A 22,187-nucleotide genomic window follows, 5' to 3' on the forward strand; every position below is an offset into this window, starting at 1 on the left:
GGTTTATAGATAGAACATGTTCGGATAGGACCCTGGTCGGGTCAGGTCAACTCGATCCGAAACGGGTCAATAATCCGGAAATGTAGTCTTGTGTAGTCAAATGAAAAATGCCGTCATCATACATGAGAAGAGACAGCCTATGGGAGACCCAGCTGGAGTATAGAGAAACTGAACCCGGGCAGAGGACATGACTTCTCGCTGCAAAATGTCACTGTGGACACACAAGCCGGTGGCTGTGTAACTAACGTTGGTAGCAGAGCAGACACTGTAGCCTGCTAACATTAGCAGCGACTGGTGTTGCATACAAGAGCAGAGCCGGGGAATAATGGGAGCCAGAGGTGGAGGTGCAGGCAACACTGGAGCCGCTGTGTAGCTCACACAGAGATGTGCTGTGAATGTAACACCGATGGAAATACAAGGGTGGCTCGAATAGCAAACGTTAACTAGCCAGCCAATGCTGCAGCTTGATGTGAGCTTTATTTCCTTTCACGGTGCGAGCCCTACCGACTCGTTGAGAACGGCATGCGAGAGGTGAGTGAGACTGGACACAGCTGCTAACGTGTGCCAATGGCTTCGGCCAGGACTGCTCATGAATGAGAAAAAAAAACGTCACCGCTGCTGCTCTGCGTTAGCCAGCTAGTTAGCTAACAGCATGTCGGCATAACGGTTTATCTTGCTATAAAAGACACTCTTCGTGCCCTGATGCTCAGAAACCAACGTAGAGAGGATAAACACCGGCTATGCCTCTACTCCATTTAACGTCCACTGTGCTCTCTGTTTTAATTCAGCTAACGTATAGCCGATAGTTTGGTGTCAGCTAGCTTCAAAGAAGAATGTAGCTAGCTATAGCGTAACAGCTCGGTTTCATCTCAACAGACAAGACAGCTGCACCGCTCGTGACCTGCTGTTTGCAATGTGCACACTTGCATCAGCTGAAAGTTAATAGTATGTAGTGTTAGCAATGTAAGAGGCCTCTCCGGCCAGTCCTCATTGCCTTTCTACAGTGTAGTCAAGTGAAGCATTAGCCGAATAGTAACGTTACGCTGCCTGATGCCTCGGTAGGTGCCTACTGCAGGCTCCTCTGGATCATCCTACCAGTCAGTTCCACGTTGTCTGACGGAAGGAGGAGGCGGTTAAGGAAGAATAGAGTTTCAGCTGGTAACATTTGTGAGAAGAGCAACAGTTCCCTCCCTCTGCCCATCCTCCCTCTCTGTTCAGTCAGCAAAGCTTAACTTACTACAGTCGAAAGGGAGGCATGACAGATCTGTATAGGCTGCTCCGAGTTCAGGTAACGTTACGGTTAGTTTGACCTTTTTATATTCCTTATTTCTGGGGTTTACTTCTTGTTTGGCTCATAATATTTACAGATGTATGGTTTTCATATGTCCCTGACACTTCTTTAAAGTACCCTGACTGTGTCTGACGCTTTTCTTTTCCCTCGTATTTTTACGTTTCTACTTTAATTGATCCCCTGTTGCCTAACGTTACTGCATGTACTGCTGTTTGTTTTCCAGATTACAACTGTACCTTAGATTGGCAGTGGGGTTCAAAGTGTTCATGTTGCTACTTTCTTTATCAAGATGACCATTTAAGTCTATCAGCTCTTTCAAAGCACAGTAGTAAAATATGTGGTCATTTTCCAGCAACTGGGCACTGGCAACTTATTGGCAAGCATGTGGCAGGCGTTATACAGGTTTCAGGACAGTGGCAAGCGGGTGGCCCTCGTTCAGCACCTACAGAAGATCAGCAGAACTGTGCGGCACTACAGTGGAAATCTGTCACAAATTTCCTGGGAAAACCCACAGGAGACTAGTGTTTGCATGGTTGTCACAGCAGGTCAACTTGAGAAAATGTATCTTGTGTATCAAATTGGTTTAGCCTCGTACACCAGACCATACGGGTGAAACTGGAAATCAACCCAACTCTTAGCACCCATGTGTCAGTAGTCAACAATGCTATATGCACCTGGTTGTGTTGCCTAAACCAAAACAAACCGAAACTGTGAAAATAATTAGTTAGCTTGGTGTAAAAATAGGTTTCTCATGAACAGTCTCCTGAGTGAAACTGCTTTTCTTTATATTACTACCAGCTGGGGTGCTGGTTGTCAGGATTTTATCCCAGCACCATACATCCGGCAAGCCAGACTACTACTAAATGGGCAAAATCATTACCTCCTCTGGGGAAGTAATTAAAGCTTTAGTGCATAACTTTTTGACATTGAACGTCCGTTACGTACGATTCGTTGCCAAATCAGTTGATACAAAGCTAAGTAAGACTATCAGCTCCACACAACTCTCTCTGTATTTCTCAGAATGACTATGTTCAGAAGATTGTGGCGTCCGGTGACTGTCACAAATTGCCTCTTCTGAAGAGTCAATCATGTTTTTTTAATCCTCCATGTCCTCCTTGGCTACTAGTAACTGTGTGGATGAGGGGTAGGGGCGATGCAAGATCACGGAAGGCTTGTATTATGTGGACATGCCAACAGTTTTGTTGTCATTGCATAGAAACAACGCACTATAGCTTTAAATAAAAACAACAAAGTAGAGCTCAACAAAAATCCTAAAACTGACTAACAGCTGATCTGTCGTGGCAAAAAAACCTTGCACTTTTTTCCTGTGGGTTTTCCCTCTAAATTTGGCCCCCACCCATAAGGTCATAGTAATATGGAGATAAACAGATCTGACATGTCAGTAGCTTGTTGAACAGGGAGGCACAGCCAAAGATCCGTTACTAATCAGAGCGTTTGCTCCTTGTAGTCAAACATCCATCCTAACAAGATTATTGCAGGCCTATATTTATCAGCAGTAATTGGTTTAGGCTTTTCTAATGCAGAGGAGCTCCTGTGGAGGAGTCAGTGTGACCTTCATCCTTCACTCACTCGCTCAAAGAAAACCCTTACTGTCACATACACTGGTGACACTCGTGTTGTTGTATTTTTCTTTGACTGGAGAGCTCTGTGGAAGCATTTTACCATTTGTACTAGAGCCAGTTGGACCTTCGTACAGCAAAACCTCAGGTATGGTCAGGCACTAGTCTCGCTTTGCCAGACCTTCCTCCACCGCGCTGCGGAGGAAGAAGGTCTGTTTAGTCCACACAGCATTCCGGGACGGGAGAAAAACTTGCTCTGGTTTATTGGCATTTCTTTCAACCAATCACAATTGTCTTGGGAAACAGAAAACTCAGATTGGAGAGATAGTCTAGCTAGCTGTCTGGATTTACCCTGCAGAGTTCTGAGGAGCAGTTAACCATAGTCCTCACGAATCCACCGGAGTTTAGAACGCCAACTCAAAGAAAGAGGAAGGAGACGGACATGCGGCCGAAAAGAGTGGTATCCGGCGGAATTTCCGACGGCAATGGAGCAATCCCGGAAGTGCAATGTCCTGGATATATACTAGTCAGGCACTAAATAGGGAGCCAATTTAAAGGGTCAGTTCAGCCAAATTGCAAACCAAGGTTTTGGCATCTACTCTTTCAGGAAACTCAGATTTTAGATATACATTTCTGAGATGTTGGTCTCTTCCCTAGTGCAATGATTCAGCTTTGAATTTTTTTATGTGTATAGTGCAGTCCTAGTTCTTTTGTGGGCGTATTTAGGTTGCTTACAGACCTGAGCAGTTTGGTCCATTTTAACCGAACCCTTGAGTGTCTGGTCGGATAGTCTGCTTGGTTTGGGGTGGGGTGAATTTGAACTCCCAACAACTGAACTCTGGTCACTTCCAAGTGCTTTATATAGGGCTGGGCGATATGGACCAAAAGTCATATCCCGATATATATTTTGGCTGAATATCGATATACGATATATATCCCGATATTTTTTCCGCAAAGTGAGAGCAAATGTTCAGTCAAAGTCAAAGCCAAATATGACATGTCACATGTAGTTTCATAGGAACCGGCTATTTCAGTGAACAGTTGCAAAATCAAATCAATAAATAATAAACCGGTTTCTTCACCTGGTTCAATGCTCAGCTGTTCAAATAACAATACAATGTAAACATAAATACTGTATAACAACAGGAGTACCTTTTTTGAAATCAAAGCTCCATAAGGTTTGTTTTAGTTTTTTCCAACGTTTTAAATTGTTAAATTTTTCTTCTACACATTTTCAGCGCTTATTTCTACATCCCACATTTTCTAATATAGGGCTGGGCGATATAGGGAAAATCAGATATGATATTCTTAACCAAATACCTCTATCGATATTGCGGCGATATATTCTAGAGTTGACAGTTGGTGCTCTCGCAAAATATCTTCACACTTAGATTTTAGATAAATAATCATTAATAATAGAACAGTCTGGTAAGTTCAGAAAAGTACATCACTTCACTGTAATGCAGCCTTTAAAACCAGGAAAAGACACTTATGTCATATCACAATATTACGATATCTAAAATCTAACACAATATCTAGTCTCATATCACGATATCGATATATTGCCCAGCCCTAGCTTTATAGTTCGGTTAACTTTAGGTGAGAAAGTGATTCAACCCAAATACAGGAAGTAACCCAAAAACGGAGCATTTTGTAGCCTAACGTTTCAACCTTGCACACAATTTAACGACTTCAATATGATTTAAGGGATGATCCATTTCAGATCCATAAGTTATTGTGAGCACACATGGCTGGTTGTCTGTGTGACATCATCTCTCTCTCTCCTGTCTGTCAGCTGCTCATTGTTCGCCGCCTTCTAAAATATTAGAAACACTAAATAGGGCTGCACGATGTGAGGAAAATATCTAATTGCGATTATTTTGACTGATATAACGACTGCGAAAAGATCCATGATATTGGAGGGAATTTTATTTTTGTATGATTATTCTTATTTTCCTAGAAAAATATTAAAATAATTTTTTTTCTCAAGGATAAGAAGGATCTGTACAAAACAGATATTTTTTCTTTACAGTGTTTCCTGTGGAGCTCCTAAAGGGAAATGAGCAGAGCAAAAAAAAAAATCTAAAGTTTAGTTTCATGTGCTCACATGAAACTTTCATGTGAGGATGTGAAACTAAACCTGAGATTTGTTTTCATGTGCGCCGCTTTGAAACCCATTTTGCGTTGTTATGAACAGTGCCAGTGCCACAGTCAGCAGCACTGCAGCAAAGAACTCCGGTTAGAAAGGATGGCAGCTAAAGATGAGTTTATATAGATTTGATTTGAAAAACTTTATTAATCCCGATAGGGAAACTGGTTTGCCACCAACCATACAGCCATCGAACACAATACACAACAAACAGACAAATAAATAAATAAATAATTCTGCATTAGGAGACTAATAGACCCTGATTAAGAGAGACACAGTTTTAAGAAAAAAATTCAATTTCACAATATATAAATGTAAAAAAACAAACACCATAAAAGACAAAAATAATACTCAACAGTTAACTGTGTTGGTTAAAATATCTAACCGCTTGGGGAACAAAAGACCTTCTCATGCGCTCACTAGAGCACCGAGGCATTACCAATCGCTCACTGAAAGAGCTTCTGAGTCCTTTGAACAAATTGTATAGTGCCTTCAACAAGCAGGACAATTTTTAGTTTTGAACTAATCCTCTTCTCTACAGTAACCTCCAGTACGTCCGGGTTAAGACCAATAACTGAACCAGCTCTCTTGATTAGCTTATTTATCCTATTTTTGTCCTCAACAGATTGCCCCCCAGCACAGTACAGAATAAAAAAGAACACTAGCTAAAATCCCTTGGATCGATCGATTGGACCAGGAAAAGCCAACACTTACGTCATATCATGATATTACGATATCCAAAATCTAAGACGATGTATAGTCTCATATCACGATATTGATATAATATCGATGTATTGCCCAGCTCTAATTTCACCCTTTCAACCTAAACCTAACTAATGCAATGAACAAAGGCAGCAAGTACCAGCCAATCAGAGGCAGAGTGGGGCTGGTCATGCCTTGGCCATCCTAGGAAACAGTTTTCTGTGTGTGTAAATCCTGCCCTCGGTGAAGCATTTAAAAAAAAAAAAAAAAAAAAAAAAAAAATCTTTATTGACGGAAAAGTTTCTGATCCATCTGTGCAGTAGATCAAAGGAGAGGAGACAAAGTAGTGCGACCATAAATTAGAGCAAAACGTATTAGACTCACGCTAAGCTGAAATGGAAATGTGCTGCAAACATGTCTTTCGGTTTAATAAAGGCGTTATTCTGTCACTCTACAGCACACGTGTCAAACTCAAGGCCCGCGGGCCAAATCCGGCCCCTCGCAGATTTTGATCCGGCCCGCAAATCAATTTAGGTTCACACTAGACTTTGGTCCACATAGTTTTTGTAGCTTTTTTCAATGTTTTTTTCCGGACCTTTTTTTTCCCGCTTTTTCCAATGTTTTTTGGCCCGTTTTAAGACGTTTTTTCCCCAATGTTTTATCTGCTTTTTTCAACTTTATTTGTCGTTTTTTCTTTGATGGCTAAGTTACTTTTTTGCTGACTTTTTCGGGTCTTCATGTCGACCAAGCTGTAAGTGAAGATATTATATGAGACATGCAATAATACAATAAAAGATGCTTGACTTTAACGATGAAATAAAAGCATGTGAATAACCTAAACATGTCTGGCCCTGGATGTGATCCTTATTTTCCAGGGTTGCCCTTCGTGGAATTGAGTTTGACACTCCTGCTGTACAGTATTGGAAGAAAAAACAGAAGGTAAGCAGTTGGGAGTGAAATATGGAGGGGATATGGGGCGTAGACTCTGTAGGTAGCTTTCAGTGTTCAATCATTATGTTGGAATTTATATAGTCTGGATCAACCGTACTTCTGCACCAGATGTCCCTCCCCTCCCTCTCTCTGCTTGTTGCTGTTCTCAAACTCTCTTCGGGAACAACAACCAACTTGGGCTAGCGAGCTACACGCTGAAAATGTCAAGTTTAGAAGAAAATGTGGATGGTGCAACAAGACAGGTCTGCTTGGCTCTTTCGGGGAATGATTGTAAAGATTTACAAAGAAAATGTTTAGGGCATTTCCTCTCTAACTGGGACATTTTGGGACCGATTGCTGTGGACGAAGTACACAGAGATACACTGGTAAGAGCCAATGAGGTTTAACTATGTTTCAGCTAATTTAAAGGGATATTTCACCGCTGGAAAGATGAATATATCTTTAAATTGGGTCACTTATGTAGTAGAAATGTGAAAATTTCTAGAAATTGGTGGTTTCTAGGCCGAGAAAAGCCAGAAAATGTGTTTTTGGCTCATGTGGATGAAAGACACCAAATCCCAGAATGCACTTGCTTCGCTGCCTTAGAGTCCACGCCCAAGCCACGCCTACCGTTTACAGACAGAGTGAGACCGTCAACTCAAGTGTGTTTTATTGTCAATTCAACCATATACACAAAACAACGTTTCACCGTGGCTCAAGTGGTGTTACACATTTAAAATATATAAAAACGACATACAAAACATGCTGAAGTAGCTCCTACTACTGTAGTCCATTGCCTCTGGGCAGAAAATCTTCTGATGACGCAAAAATCGTCTCAAGGGGACATGAGGGAGGGAAGCACGGTCATTCGAAAATACTACAGTGTTTCTACTGATACAAAGCTTAATGCTAAATCAGTGAAATATCCCTTTTAAATAGCTCATGTTACTGTATTGTGTCAACCGTTAACTTCATTTAATATTGTATGGGGCGTTTTATTTAGCAGAGTCACCGTCGCTGTGCCCAGAGCTTAGCTTAGCTTGCCCAAGACGATTGTGGTTGGTTTAAAGAAATGCAAGCAAACCTGAGCATTTTTTTTTCCCTCCTATCCCAGAATTCATCTGTGGTGTAGCCAGAACGTATTCCACAGCACTGTCTGGCAATGCAAGACTAGGATTTATAAAGAGCATTACATCCTAATAGTCTTTTTTTACATTGATATCATCTGGTCCAGCCAAGGCCACTCACTGCTGATATGTTGAACATAATGTAGTTTGATTGTTTCACTTGTAGAATTGATCTTTTGTACAGTGGTTGTTAATGAGACACGCATTACAAGCTTTTCTAATAGTTTGACTTAAGGTGGGGATACACATTGCAATTGTTGAGCGGATGACAAATATGAATTGGGTGTGTCAACAGATTCTGTGTTAGGTATACAAAATGTTATAAACTGTAGTTTTCTATTTTGAAATACATTTTCTATTAATCAATACATTGTCAGTGATGTTGAATATACAGTAGTTGTGTAAAGCCTAGGAAGAACACCTTGTCTTGTGCACAGCTAACCATACAGTCAAATCAAAAACAGTTGTTGCTCACATTGAAATAGTTTTGTTCTTGTTGGTCTGGTATTTTTTTTGTTGTGGTTAAAGCGCCCATATTATGCTCATTTTCAGGTTCATAACTGTATTTTAAGGTTGTACCAGAATAGGTTTACATGGTTTAATTTTCAAAAAACACCATATTTTTGTTGTACTGCACAGCTCTCTCTCACTGCTGCAGATCCTCTTTTCACCTGGTTTCTGTTTTAGCTACAGAGTGAGACCTCTTTTCATCTTCTTCTTTTGTACTATCTTTGATTGCACTCGCACATGCGCAGTAGCTCAGATGTAGAGCATGTCAGCTAGCTAACTCTAGAGACAGTCAAAGAAAGCCTGTTAGAAACTTTGGTCAGTTACAAGGCAGGATTAGCTGGGAGACTTCTAAATGAGGGCGCACATGGAAGTAGTTCTTTAGTAGATTATGGTGAACTTGTGTGTGTTGTAGCAGTGCTTTGCTATTGATAACGACGTAGCATGCTAGCGTTAGCATTAGCGTTAGCATGCTAACAATTAGCATAGCATGCTAACAATTAGCATAGCATGCTAACGCTACGAGCTAAAGGTTGTGGTTAGCCAGCTCATTTCGGCTCGGACTGTGACGTCACAGTCCGAGCCGATTTTGAACAGCTCGCCAGGAGACTGAAGGCAGCACACATTCAGAAACCGTATCTCACTCAAAACACCATGGATGGATTTTTTTCAAAATTTGTATGTGTGTGGAAGCACCAGAGACACAAAAGAACACCCCAAATCCCAGAAAAAGTGTTTTTTTCCTAATATGGGCACTTTAAAGCTCAATCTCTAATTTTAGACATTTAGAAATGATTGGCTGAAATCACTGAGTTGCAATTGTAGTTCTGATACTGTCTGAAATTGTTATGTGAAAACACTGAATCGCTGTTGAAGTGATTGTTTTTAGTGGTTCTGGAGAGATGTGACAGGTGAAATGGCCTGTTATTTTCATACAGTTTGCCATTATTGCCAAGTGCTAGTGAGTGAGTGAGTGCTGTGCGAGTTGCTTTTGAAATGGACCTAATTGTATGGGAGAAAAGGGGAAACCTTTTGAAAGTTAAAATAGATTGGTATATTCATACAGTTAGTCTTTGTTGCCACCTAGTTCATAATATGCAAATAAAACCACTATGTAAAACAGTAACAGCCTGTATAACAATCTTTTTACAGCATGTCTGAATAGGGCTTATGTTTTTGCTTATTTAAAGTTCAAATGAGCTGCATTCATTCTGCTGACAATTTGTTCTCCTGCTCTGTTTTCAGGATGTTGGCTGAAGGGTAATATCCAAGGAGTCACATTCCCTCAACCCAAAGTGACCCCCCTCCCTTTTTTTACTACACTGCACTTTTGCAACTTCCCCTTGCTTGACTTTATGTGACCTGTCTTAGGTCCTTTCTGTATGGGATTTCATGGAATGCATGCATTCCACAGTAGGATTATGTGAATTAATTTTAAATTGGACAATCCTCCTCCTGATACCCTCCTGACTAAAAGATAGGATGAGTCAAATTTGAAGAAATTACAATGTGATCGGAGATCGACTTCCTGCCCATCTGAGATTGCCACCTCAGATTCTCCCTCTGGTTCCAACACTTGTTCCCTACCTGCAGCCTTTTCCACGACCCCATCCCTTTTCTAGTGTCATTGGGCCATGGTTCGCAAGAAAGGTTCTCTTATACTATGCGGTGCTTTCCTGTTTGTCGCCTGGAATGCTTTGCTTCTACTTTATCTTTGGGGTCGTCCTCCCATCGGCCGCCTCGGAGAAGGTGGTGGAGCAGAACCAGGAGGACAGGAGGAGTGGGGCGTGGGCAAAGGGAAAGGAGGCCGGGTCAACCTGGCTGGGGAGGTGATCCGACTGGCAGAGGAGGTTGAAGTTCAGCTTGAGACCCAGAAAAAGCTACTGAAGCAGATTGAAAGTCACAGGGCAGTGTGGGCTCGGCAGAAAGAAGTCGGGAAAAGAGAAACTGAGGATAAAAAAGATGTCAAACAAGTGGTTGTCCACCAGCCACAGAAGCCTTCGCCTCCTCCAAAAGACAGTGTGGATGATCGGGACCAAAATCAAATAAAGCCTACACAGAAGCCTGTTCATACAGTAACTTCAGACTCCAAGTTAGAACAGCTTCAGGGCACTGAAAAAAAGGAAGAGATTGGTGTGAACAATGAACTGGCGACTTCGGTTGCCAGCCCAGATGTCATCATACCCATCCTAGTTATTGCTTGCGACCGAGTGACGGTAAAACGGAGCCTCGACAGACTGATACAATACCGCCCTTCTCCAGAACAATATCCGATCATTGTCAGCCAAGACTGCGGCCACGCCGAGACAGCTCGTGTGATCAGTTCTTATGGCGATCAAGTGAGGCATATAAGACAACCGGACCTGTCGGACATCAGAGTTCGGCCAGAGCACAGGAAGTTCCAGGGCTACTACAAAATTGCTCGACATTACCACTGGGCACTCAACCAAGTGTTCTACAAGTTCTTCCAGTCTACTGTGGTCATAGTGGAGGATGACCTGGAGGTGAGTGCTCTCATAACATAACCATGCATTACAGTAGGCATTGTCATTGTGGTATTTTGCTTTTATTGGGTCTTTTGAGGGTAAAGACACAGGAGAGGTCTGTATAGTGTGTCCAGTGGTTAATACAGGCATCGGCTATAGCTGTGAACGTAGCAGTGCAGTCTTTGTACAGTTTATCTGTCGTTGAATAAATGCTACTACTCCTCAGACCCAAGCCAAGTTTTGTTTCGCTGCTAGCTGCTGGATAAAGTGAAGGGGTTAGCTACAGAGCTAGTGACAACTTCAGCACCAGCTCACTAACTTAAGGTGGGCTGGCTTTAAGGTGGACCAGCTATTCTCACTTTAGTGACCAGCTTAGTGATCTCTCCCTCGCTGACCAAGGTAAAACCCTGATTAGTCATAAATGTTAATATGTTAATATCAGCCAATTGGCGGTATCTAACAGCGTCTCCCAGCAGATTCAGAACTAAAGCTTTGGTGGGTTTATGTTGTAAGATATGCAGTTGTAAGATATGCAGTCATAGGAGCCGCACTATAATATTCCTTCTCGCCGACATTTCAGCAACACAGTAAATTCCAGAATGGGTTTTTCTTGCAGAGGAACATGAAAATAGAATATCAGTGTACAGTGTGGCTTTTGGTTATGTTGCACTTAATGAGTTTTATTTATTTTTTTAGTGTCACAGTGGCACTTTTTCTTTTGATAAAAATCCAGCCATATTTCTTTAATTTCAAATTGCATGTTGCATGTAGTGATGAGAGTTTGTAGTGAAGTAGGTCTATTTCAGCAAACCAATGGCGGCTGACATTATTTATTTTATTTGCTAACATAGATTTTACTTGCATTTGGCTAGTGGGGGGTACTAATTTTGGACCCTGGTGGTAAGACAGCTGTAGTTTCCACATCATAAATATATAAATATTAGCTTGCTAAACCTACATTTAGATACATTTTTGTTGGTGCACAGCTTGTATCATTTCCCAAAATTAGGAGGGTATTGATTTCAGAAGTAAATGGGGCAAGGACCGCAATGAATGGGCACTTCTGGCTGCAGGAGAGTATCACTCACCTTATCACATCCCGGGCATCAGGCCTTTAATGTTGGAGTCTTGGGCAGAGAGCTGGTGACAATGTTGAAGATATTGTTGCAAGCTGACACCCACATCCACACCTCCCATTCATCTTAGCTTAAAGAGATTGTTAGATGGTACGTTGAGTGTCTCCCTCGTGGTGATATTATTATCTGGAAGAGCCGATAAAGCATTTGAAACCACTGCCCTGAATTATAACAGTATTTTTTTCTGAGGCTCCAGTGTCCTCTCAGACCTCTTTCCCACGGAATGACCGCGTAACTGTCAATTCTACTTAATTCTCCACCTCATTTTAGTGTTTACTTACAAACTACTTTCGTCTGCTCACCCTGCTTTTCCCTTCAGTTTTCTTTTCCCCACACACCTACACCGCTGGTCTCTGCTTTGTAGAGCGGATGTCACTGCTCTCACGCTGGTGTAGCCAGTAGAGATGGGACGTTTGACTCTATTTACTGACTCAAGGCATTCACCCCAAGCTTGGTGAAGCCTCCACCGGGCCCCAGCACCCATAGAGCATGCGCACCGATCCGGCTATCTTCCAGTTTAGCCCTTCTCTAACTTGAATGGGATATAAATTATTTAATCATGCAGCTCTTTTAAGACTTTTCAAATGTTATCGGACACAATGGATTAAATTCTGATCATTTTGAAGAGGTTGTGACGATCCGTTTTCCAGCTGCTCCTTTCGCCATGCTTGTGTGCAGTTAGAAAAATGCTTTGTGGGCCCCTGTCGGACCAGGAAGTTGTCAATTACACGGTTTGACCACTATGTCAAATTGACTTCAGAACCCACTGTTCCTGGGGGTGTGCTCAGAAGCACTCCGCCTGTTTCAGAGCTGTTTCAACCCAACTCGAGTTGACAGCTGAGTTTATTTTTAAACTCTCTAACTACTCACTGACACACACTAGGGATGCAGGGATTGCAAATATCTTATCCGATACCGTAGAATTTTCTATTTGGCCGAGGGCAATGCCGATGTTTGTTTTCTTTTGCACCAGGTAAACAAATAAATCTCATTATAAAAAAATATTGAACCATCTTCATCACAATAACTGAATGAGCAGAAATTCTATCAAACCAATTTATAAACAAAATGTAAAGTTTGAGCACCATGAAGTCCCATTATCTGCATGCTACCAGTCGGTAAGCTAACATTACCCTGTGTCTTTAGCAGTATGCTACCAGCTGGTAAGCTAACATTACCCGGTGTCTTTAGCTGCATGCATCAAGCCGGTAAGCTAACATTACCCTGTGTCTTTAGCTGCATGCTGCCAGCCGTTAAACTAACGTTACCCTGTATCTTTAGCTTTGTGCTGCCAGCCGGTAAACTAAGCTGTCTGCGGATAATTTATTCACCCTTTCGAATGCTGTGGTTGACATGGGCTGAGTCTGTCGGTCTGTGCTCTCTTAGTTAGATGGGTTTGAATTTTTAAATTGACTTGTTATTTATTTATTTGCACAAATTGTTCATGTTTGGTCTGAAAAGCCTTTAAAAGTTAGTAGAAACATCTGTATCCACACACTGACAGTATAATATTTAATTCTGTTTGTTCCATTCCATTGTTCGTTGCAGCAGTTTGATGTTTTACATTGAGTGAAAGATTAAAACAAGACCCCTTGCTTTTATGACTGCACCATTCCATCAGATGAAATGAGTGCTAATTGCACATGCATTCATTTCTGCACAGAATCCAGGTATATTTGGTAACTTTGGGATCTTCAGCATAATTAAAACAATGTAAAAGTCTGAGGGTTAAACAGTGCCTGGAGACCCAGCATTAGTTTGTAATTATGCTATGTAATTATGCCACTGGTGGGTCTGGCAGGATTGAAGAGGTTAGATAGCCTTTCTATAGTAAAAGTGTAATTACATGTGGCTTCCATTAAAATGTGGGTTAATGATGGCTGGAGCTGGTCCCACATTTGGCTCACGTATTCATCACTGAAGGAGGTCTGTTCAAAATGTATCGTAGACTTTATGATACATTTGCCCCCTAGTAGTACCCCTTTTAGTGTGTTGTCACAAAGTCCAGGCTGGTTTCCAGACAGAGCCTTTGCACAGCATATATGATTTGGTGTGATCACAGCAGAAACAATAACTGACAGCTGTTGAGATTAGCACGTTTATATTGGATACATATATGATTGGATTATATGTGCTGGCACTGAACAGAGAGGTTGACATTGGATTGGTAAAACTCCTTCCAGCTTCTAGAAGTGGATAAAAAACATCGGGTGAACATTTGGCTGGTAAGAAGTGCCTCGGCAGCAGGAAAAAAGTTACAGGAAATTCAAAGTAACTTTGACCTCAACCCACAGTTCGACGGAGAAACTGCACTGTAAATCAGCAATTATTTTGCCAATGAGCAGGGAAAATCTGGGTTTACTTAGACAACTCAGGCACATACTCTCTCTGTTTGTTTTGGCTGATCTCTCTTTAAATTGACAGAGTTAAAGTTTATTTAACCTCTTCAGCCCTGCTGGGCCCACCAGTGGACCCATCCTATAGACTTATGTGCAGCCCATTGTTCAAATGCACAAAATGTAATTTTTGTAGTGTTTCATTAGTGTTTGCCTTTTTGATAGCTGACAGTAGAGAGATGACAGGAAATAGTGGAGAGAGAGATGGATATGACGTTGCAACAATGTTCCCTGGATGGAACCAGGAATGTAGCAATAACACGGTCAATGTCTAAAAGCCCTATTCCCCTGGGATGCCCCATAGAAAAGTATGGTAACACTTTATTTGAAGGGGTGTGCATAAGACTAACATGACACAGTCATTATTATGACACGACACCGGTCATGAACACGAAGGAGTCATTTTGAGTGTTTTTGACTGTTGTCATTAAGGGTCATTCGGTAAATTATGACGCTTTTATGCAAAGTTAGCATTGTCCGAGATGTCTTTGTCCTGACGACTTGACATTAAAAAAAACAACAATCTCTCTGTTATGACAACTTGTCTTAAAAGTTATAAGACCAGTTTGATGAAAGTGAATGCAGTACTGAGGTGATTTATTGAGTTTTGGACTGCTGTTAGCTCGGTTAGCTGTAACGTTACAGCTGTCCAATTAACTAAATTACTCAGCCCTAGGCTGCAAAGAGCTAAACCCGGAAAGATAATAACACGTGTACCGAGTCAACCGTTCTCTGGGATATGTTTTCATGCTAATTGAATGTGACAAGTTTTATCGCAAAACGCTAATTAGCTTATAACGCTAGTCGTTGGGACAAGGGTAAAGTAAAAAGAAATCGCTATTTCTATACCACTAACAAGGCTCAAAATAGCACCACACTTCCACGGTAGCATAATGAGGGTCCCTACATGTAAACCCAAGCATTGAGAACTTTGTAAGTGGACAGACAGTTTATTAAAAAGATTAGTTTATAAAGACCGTACTGTTCACGTATACAGGCGAGCGCCATCTTGGGAAAACAGTCATGACCAGACGAACGCTGTGCTTGAGCTATGTTATTGGTTACTAGTGCCACGGCGTTCGTCGGCATTAGCCATTAACGGAGCTTTTGGTGTCTGTGACCGCTGCTAGATGAATGGGACCACACACAGCAGAGACCAGTTTTTCGACTGAGTATAGACTATCGATAGGGTTTTCTTTCCGTTTCTGGCTCTTAGTAGCCCTGGGCAGAGTCAGCTAATTTAACAGCTGTACAGCTAACTCAATTCACTAGCTAACGGCAGCTAACTACAGTTAGTGATTACTTTAGTATGCTGCCGTAAACTAGTTTTAGCAACAATAAATGTTAGCCTAAAGCTAACTTTATCTGTTAAAAAAATCATTAAATCACCTAGGTACTGCATTCACTGTCTTCAAACTAGTCTCATAACTTTTAAGATATCTTAATAACAAATCCAAATGGTTCCACTTTACTTGAGGTCAAGGATATTACAAGAATACTTTACTTCAGCCCTCCCTTTCCAAGCGTGAGAGTAGAGTGGTAAAAGCAGCAGTGTGACTCCTCAAAACTAGTTTCTAGTCGATGCCATTTGTCACTTTTCTGGTGTCTATGAATTCTTAGCAGCTCCACTAAAGAGGCATTTCCCCTAACTTCTCACATGGTTTCATTTTAATAACCGTTTGAAGCCCTGAGAAGGTACAATTATATTTCACAAAACAAAAAATGCATACAAATGTATGTAGCAAAACTTAGTTTTACCTTCTCTCATGCTCCATTAATCATGTCACGACCCGTCAGGTTTATCTTCGACCTTTTGGAGGGGCCTGGCCCCTAGGTTGGAAACCACTGGAGTAAACTAAAGTAGCTCCACCTTGAGCAGCTCCACAGTTGGTGTTAACAATACATCAGTGTTAATCTATTAATGTTATACATATAATAATATATTAGTCACAGGAACATCTTTCTGCACAGTGAATCATTTTACTTATGATACTTGTACTACATTTAGCTGATAACTCTGCTGTACTTCAACTTAAAGGTGTAGTGTGTAGGATTTAGGGCGATCTATTGGCAGTAGTTTAGTTTCTCATAGGATCCCCATTAGCTGTGCTCTTAAGCACAGCTACTCTTCCTGGGGCAGTAATATAATATTAATAACTATGTTTTCATCAGTATATATTCACCTGAAAATAAGAGTCATGTTTTGGTTACCTTTAGAATGTGCCGTTTAAGTCTTCATACATGGTTTCTCTTCCACGGAGTCCGCCATGTTGCACCACCATGTTTCTACAGTAGCCCAGAACGGACAAACCAAAAACTGGCTCTTCGGAGCAGTTTTGCATCGGCCACCGTAGTTCTCCTCCACCCTTGGCACACCGAAGACAGTTCAGTTGATTGCAATCTGCAACCTCGCCGCTAGATGCCACTAAATCCTACACACTATGGCTGGCCCACACTAAAAGATTTTCAAATCTTAACAGATGTTGAAAATGGGAGAGCCTGGATCGTGAAGTGTTTTTACTAGGGCTGTCAAAATTAACGCGTTAATTTTTGCGTTAATTTTTTAATATTTAACTCATTAAAAAAAATTAACGAAATTAACGCAGCTGTGTTTGTTTACTTCATGTGGCGTTTGAGAAACGTAATACGCCTCCATAACAGTAGGCGGCGCTACTCTGTATTGTTGCCCAAGTAATGAAAACCGGCAGCTGATTGGACGAACGCGTCACATGGGTTTGTTTTCTCCGGAAATCCAAAGCCAGACTGTCATGGCGGCCGTTCAGAATACGATCTCATATTGTACTAAAATAGTTCACTGAAACATGTTTCTGAAAACATTTTATGCGAGAAATAGGCCGTGCAGTTGCTGAATCTGTCTTCATTTCAGCTCAACAAAGGTCAGTTTAGAAGATTTTTGTCAAATTTTGAGAGACTCTAGTCACCTCATCCTGCTCGCCATTTCCGGGTGAGTCCCGACTGCCCTGCCTCCGACTGAACTCTCGGCTCGTTGGAGATGAACTGCTCCTCGCCTGTAAAGTAGACGAGCAGGCGACAGCAACGGGGGGGTGACAAAAATCTGCTCTCAAGTCAGACAGTTTGTAGCCGTTTCCAGCAGCCTTCAGCAGGACTAAATAAGCCAAATTGTTGCTGCTGTTGTTCTGAAAGATATTAAACATTCTGAACTTAGCAGAACCTTTCCTTGTTTGTTTTTTTCTTCATATTTGCAAAGTTAAGTGATTTAGCATTTAAATATCCATTATTATAAGCTTCAGTCTCAATTTTAAAAAAGCGATTAATCGTGATTAATTACAGCAAATTGTGCAATTAATTAGTTAATTTTTTTAATCGATTGACAGCCCTAGTTTTTACATTATTTTATAGACTCAATCATGTTTGTTTACAATAACTTTGGGTAGAAAACACATACAGTTTAAGGGTGCTGAACAAACCGGGACGAGGAACAACTGGATATACTCTCATCTCCTTCATCGAAAATGCATGTTTATTGCTTTCATATGTCAACACTTTGACTAAATTTAGCTTGGAGAGCTAATTTACCGGTTGGGCCACAGACTAAAGAACAGTCAGCAGTCAGTCCGACCGGCGGTGACATGTTGCTGTTCCTAACGCTAGATTTTGTTTATTAAAGACACTAGCAAAGCTATTTTTAAACGGTTGAAAAACAGAAATAAACAGGTTTGCCTATTTCACTTATCTCTGCAGTTTAAATCAGCGGCCATTTGTCTACCAGGAAGTGATTATTGTGTTAGCATGATGTCACATCAGGGATTCGGTCTATTGGCACTTTTACTTAAGTAAAGGATCAGATTTTGGGCTAATTAGTGATTTGGGGCTATAACAATAAAAACTGACTTGACTCGTATTTTTATCAGAATAGATTATCCTGGAACCCATAGATAAACGAGTACTGATGCTAGTAAGAATAACAGGATTCAGGTTAGCAAGATCTTTTCAGACAGCAAAAGTGACAGAAAAGAGTAGAAACCGCAGTCGAGATTTTGTCCTGGGTCCTGAATAGAAACTGCCGCTGTTGTTTACTTCTCCAAATGTAATTTTTCTATGCTTTGAGCACAACAAATCCATCAATTTGTAAAGGGTAATTCCAGTTCAACACAACTTGGGTTTTGTTTCTGAAGTTTTATCCATCATTTCTATCAGTAGCCTAATAATAGCATTGTATTCACCAAGTCAATAGCTAGGAACATGCTACTCTCTCATTGCCAGACCCTCCTCCACAGCGCTGCGGAGGGGCATTTGAGACCAGATTCTACCCATGCAATGAGCCCCTGAGTAACTGATACATATTTGAAAAAGTAACTATTATATAAAATAAAAAAATGTAAGAACAGAACTTGGTGTTGTGCTACCTTGTAGGGCTATATTTAAAAAATATATATTTATATATATATTTATTATTATTATTATTATTATTATTATATTTTATTATATTTTATTTTGAATGTTTCTTTTGATCAGTTTGGACTGTATCTCTGTGCATCTCTATCCCCTCAGGTGGCTCCAGACTTCTTTGAGTATTTCCGAGCCCTGTACCCCATCCTGCGCGCTGACCCCACCCTGTGGTGTGCTTCAGCCTGGAATGATAACGGCAGAGAGGCCTTGGTGGATCCCTCCAAAGCCGAGCTCCTCTACAGAACGGACTTCTTCCCCGGTCTAGGCTGGATGCTGCTGAAGGAGTTATGGGATGAACTGGAGCCCAAATGGCCCTCGGCATTCTGGGACGACTGGATGCGTCAACCGGAGCAGCGTAAGGAGCGCTCCTGCATCCGGCCCGAGATCTCCCGGACTATCACCTTTGGCCGCAAAGGCGTCAGTTTAGGTCAATTCTTTGACCAGTACCTTCGCTACATTAAGCTAAACACTGACTTTGTGCCTTTTACCAAACAGGATTTGTCTTATTTGCTAAAAGAGAATTATGATGAAAAGTTTATAAAAGAGATGTACAGCGCCCCACTGGTGAAGATTGAGGACCTGCAACAAGGGGGCAGCTTAAAAGGCCCTGGACCGTACCGGGTGCAGTACTCAAGCCGGGACAGTTTTAAAGTCTTTGCTCGAAATCTGGGGGTGATGGACGACTTGAAATCTGGAGTTCCTCGTACAGGTTACAGGGGCGTAGTGGGATTCCTGTTCCGGGGTCGGAGGGTGGTCCTGGCTCCACCAGAGGGCTGGACGCAGTATGACGTCAGCTGGAGCTGAGGCACTGGTCCACACTGTACTATGGGATTGGTGTTGGAGAGGGGACACAGCCTTACTAAGAGGGACACCCTCTCAGACCAAAGAATATCAGCAGACTCAGTGGTTCATGAAGGAATGAAACCAGCACAGATGGAGCTGCACATCCATGGAGCATGGAGTGTTGAGCCAGGTCGCTTTGTTAGGGAAGCTTTTAAAAGAGGGTGTTCATTCAGGATCAGCAAGTTCAAAGGCCACACAGAATTTACAGAGAGTGTAAAATTGTTAGGAAAAGAAAGTTCCACCCTTAAACACAGTTTCAACATAGCTATTGGCAATGTGCCTTGCTTTCTGGGCCCATTTAGTTTGGTGTATTTTTTTATTCCTTTTGAAAAAGTGGCCAAATGTAGACTTAAGAAGTTTGCAACAGCGGTAAATGGAGTTTGGTAGCATAAAATCATTTGAATTGTGACCAGAAAGGGATTGTTCCAGTGTCTGAGATAATACACTGGAGGCCAGACACAAGCAGAGTGATCATCTCTACAACTTGGGAGAAAAACAATGTTCTGTATAAAATCTTCGGTAATTTTTTTTACATGTTGCAAAGTTTGGGAAATTGATCCAACTCGTCAGCTCATGTTACCGTTTAAGTCTATACACTAATCAGAAGCAGGAAAATGCTTGGCTTATACAATGTTTTTGGTGGTAAACCGAGTCCTAGCCTTGGTGGTTAACATTAAAGATGGAAGAGACATCAACTTCCCAAAAGACAGTGAACTGATCCAGGGCCAGCTAACTCTGTGTCACTGTCCTGCTGTGCTATCTCCCGGAGCTCTGAGCAACTCATCAGATCTGTTCTGGGAATGTTGAAGGATCATAAGACACCTATAAGGTGGTGACAAACAAAATAATCATTTTAATTTACATAGTATGTTTCCAAAAACAAGTTTACAATAAATGGAAATTAAACACAAATTAGAATATGGTCAGTGCAGCCATGAAATAGAAACATAGATAAAAGACAATGAGTACAAATCTTTTGTTTTATGCTTTTATTCATTTTTCTTATTTTATGAATTGAGTTTTTAAAAGAGGACACTGAGGTAGCTTGTCTAGGCCTCCACCCTCTGTCTCCAGCCTCGTCCATGCTCTGTTTGGACTGTAGTAGAGGAGACCTTTCTTGGCTGACGTAAATTGTGTGTTTTGTTGCTTTACACCCGCCTGCCCACGTTTTTTTTCCCCTAGCTTACAGATCACTTGGAATAGTACAACGCATTTCATGAGCTGCTCATCAGAATCCTCTTTATTGGCCAAGTATGTGTACACATACATGAACATTTGAATTGCTTTGAGTTGCTTTCAATGTACTAGACCTAGACATAAAGTTAGAAACAAAGCTGAACAAAGAGAGGCACAAATAAACAGAACTGTTATACAAGTAGGTGCAAACTCATTGGCTAAGTTCATTGACTTGTCCGTGTTCCGGGAGATAACAGCAGAACCATGACATGTGATCAAACAGTCCTGAATCCCAGCTACAGCTTCACTAGATCAGAACTCACAGCGGACTACGTTTGTGTGGGGAACTTAGGGTATAATAGCCAGAAAGTAAAACCACTAAAACCCCCTGACACCCCTTACAATGGAGTTGTTCCTGAACGATAAGCACTGCTGTCCTTAGATCAGTTCATGAACTTAGCCTTGAAAGTGGTGTGATGACCATGCACAACACTAAATCAAAGCAGAGCGATGATCTTGCAGTGTTAGGGGGGAGACACTACGGGCTAAACTTCACTTTTCAGTTTTTGGGCTATTTTGCTAACATGTCTTCTGTCAGACTAGTGGGGGAAAACCTCAAATACGCATTCATGTGTTGATTTGATCACACTTAGTCTATTTGGGTCTGTAGATTTCTCCTAAATTCAACAAAAGTCCGCATTAGACAATGACTCATTTGCATATTTAAACATTTCAGAATACTTGTAATACAAAAATAATTACTGTTTTAATGAAAGTAATCAACTGGGGCAGTTTTCATGCTGATATAAAATATTTCACCCTAACCACCTGTACGGTCTTCAGAATTTGGGAATTTGACAATCCATATCTTTTAAAAGCCGTTTTACTCTGATCCAGAACTCTCCACTTCAGTAGCACTTCCATACAAGCTTTTCACATGTATTCCTGTCTGTATTCTGAAGGTTTTAACAGAGGGGTTTGTTCACATAATTATAGCTTGATTTATGTAACATTTTATTCCTAAAAATTTAGATTTCTTTTTTCATGGCTGTTGACAGTATGTGATTTGTGTGATAAAAAGATATCCAAAATCTGTAAAAACCTTTGACTCTAATAGGTTAACAAAATGAAACTAACATTTTGAACCTGGCTTTATGTTTATGGAAATGTGTGCAAATTAGCTCATATTCAACTAGATGTCTTATTTGCATATTTCAACATAACATTTCAGAAAACGTAATGTAAAAAATGATTTCACGCTGGTATCCGATGCTTCAAATATTTATTTTTAGTGTCTCCAGTCTCCACTTCAACCTCTATATGCTTCCAATGTAGTCGGTCAGAGCACAGTTAAAGCTATGGTGCGTAGTTTCTGTCGCCCCTATGAGGAATTCTAAGTAATGACAACAACACTGTCTGCGCATCCATGTGAT

General features: G+C 41.1%; 1 protein-coding gene across 7 annotated transcripts; it reads left to right on the forward strand.

Moving 5' to 3' along the window:
* The first annotated feature begins 33 nt into the window (after positions 1–33).
* mgat1b (alpha-1,3-mannosyl-glycoprotein 2-beta-N-acetylglucosaminyltransferase b) lies at positions 34–22,187 on the forward strand. Of its 7 annotated transcripts, none has more exons than XM_028597793.1 (4): positions 34–1,299; positions 6,598–6,661; positions 9,532–10,790; positions 18,838–22,187. In XM_028597793.1, the coding sequence occupies exons 3-4, from the start codon at positions 9,921–9,923 to the stop codon at positions 19,537–19,539; spliced, it is 1,572 nt and encodes a 523-aa protein (XP_028453594.1). In that variant the 5' UTR covers positions 34–1,299; positions 6,598–6,661; positions 9,532–9,920; the 3' UTR covers positions 19,540–22,187. The 7 variants fall into 7 exon arrangements, with proteins under 7 accessions (XP_028453594.1, XP_028453596.1, XP_028453597.1 ...); XM_028597795.1 differs by lacking the exon at positions 6,598–6,661 and having other exon boundaries at positions 34–531; positions 1,063–1,288; XM_028597796.1 differs by having other exon boundaries at positions 34–531.

This window comes from Perca flavescens, chromosome 14 (genome assembly GCF_004354835.1).
Source record: "Perca flavescens isolate YP-PL-M2 chromosome 14, PFLA_1.0, whole genome shotgun sequence".
Classification (NCBI taxonomy): domain Eukaryota; kingdom Metazoa; phylum Chordata; class Actinopteri; order Perciformes; family Percidae; genus Perca; species Perca flavescens.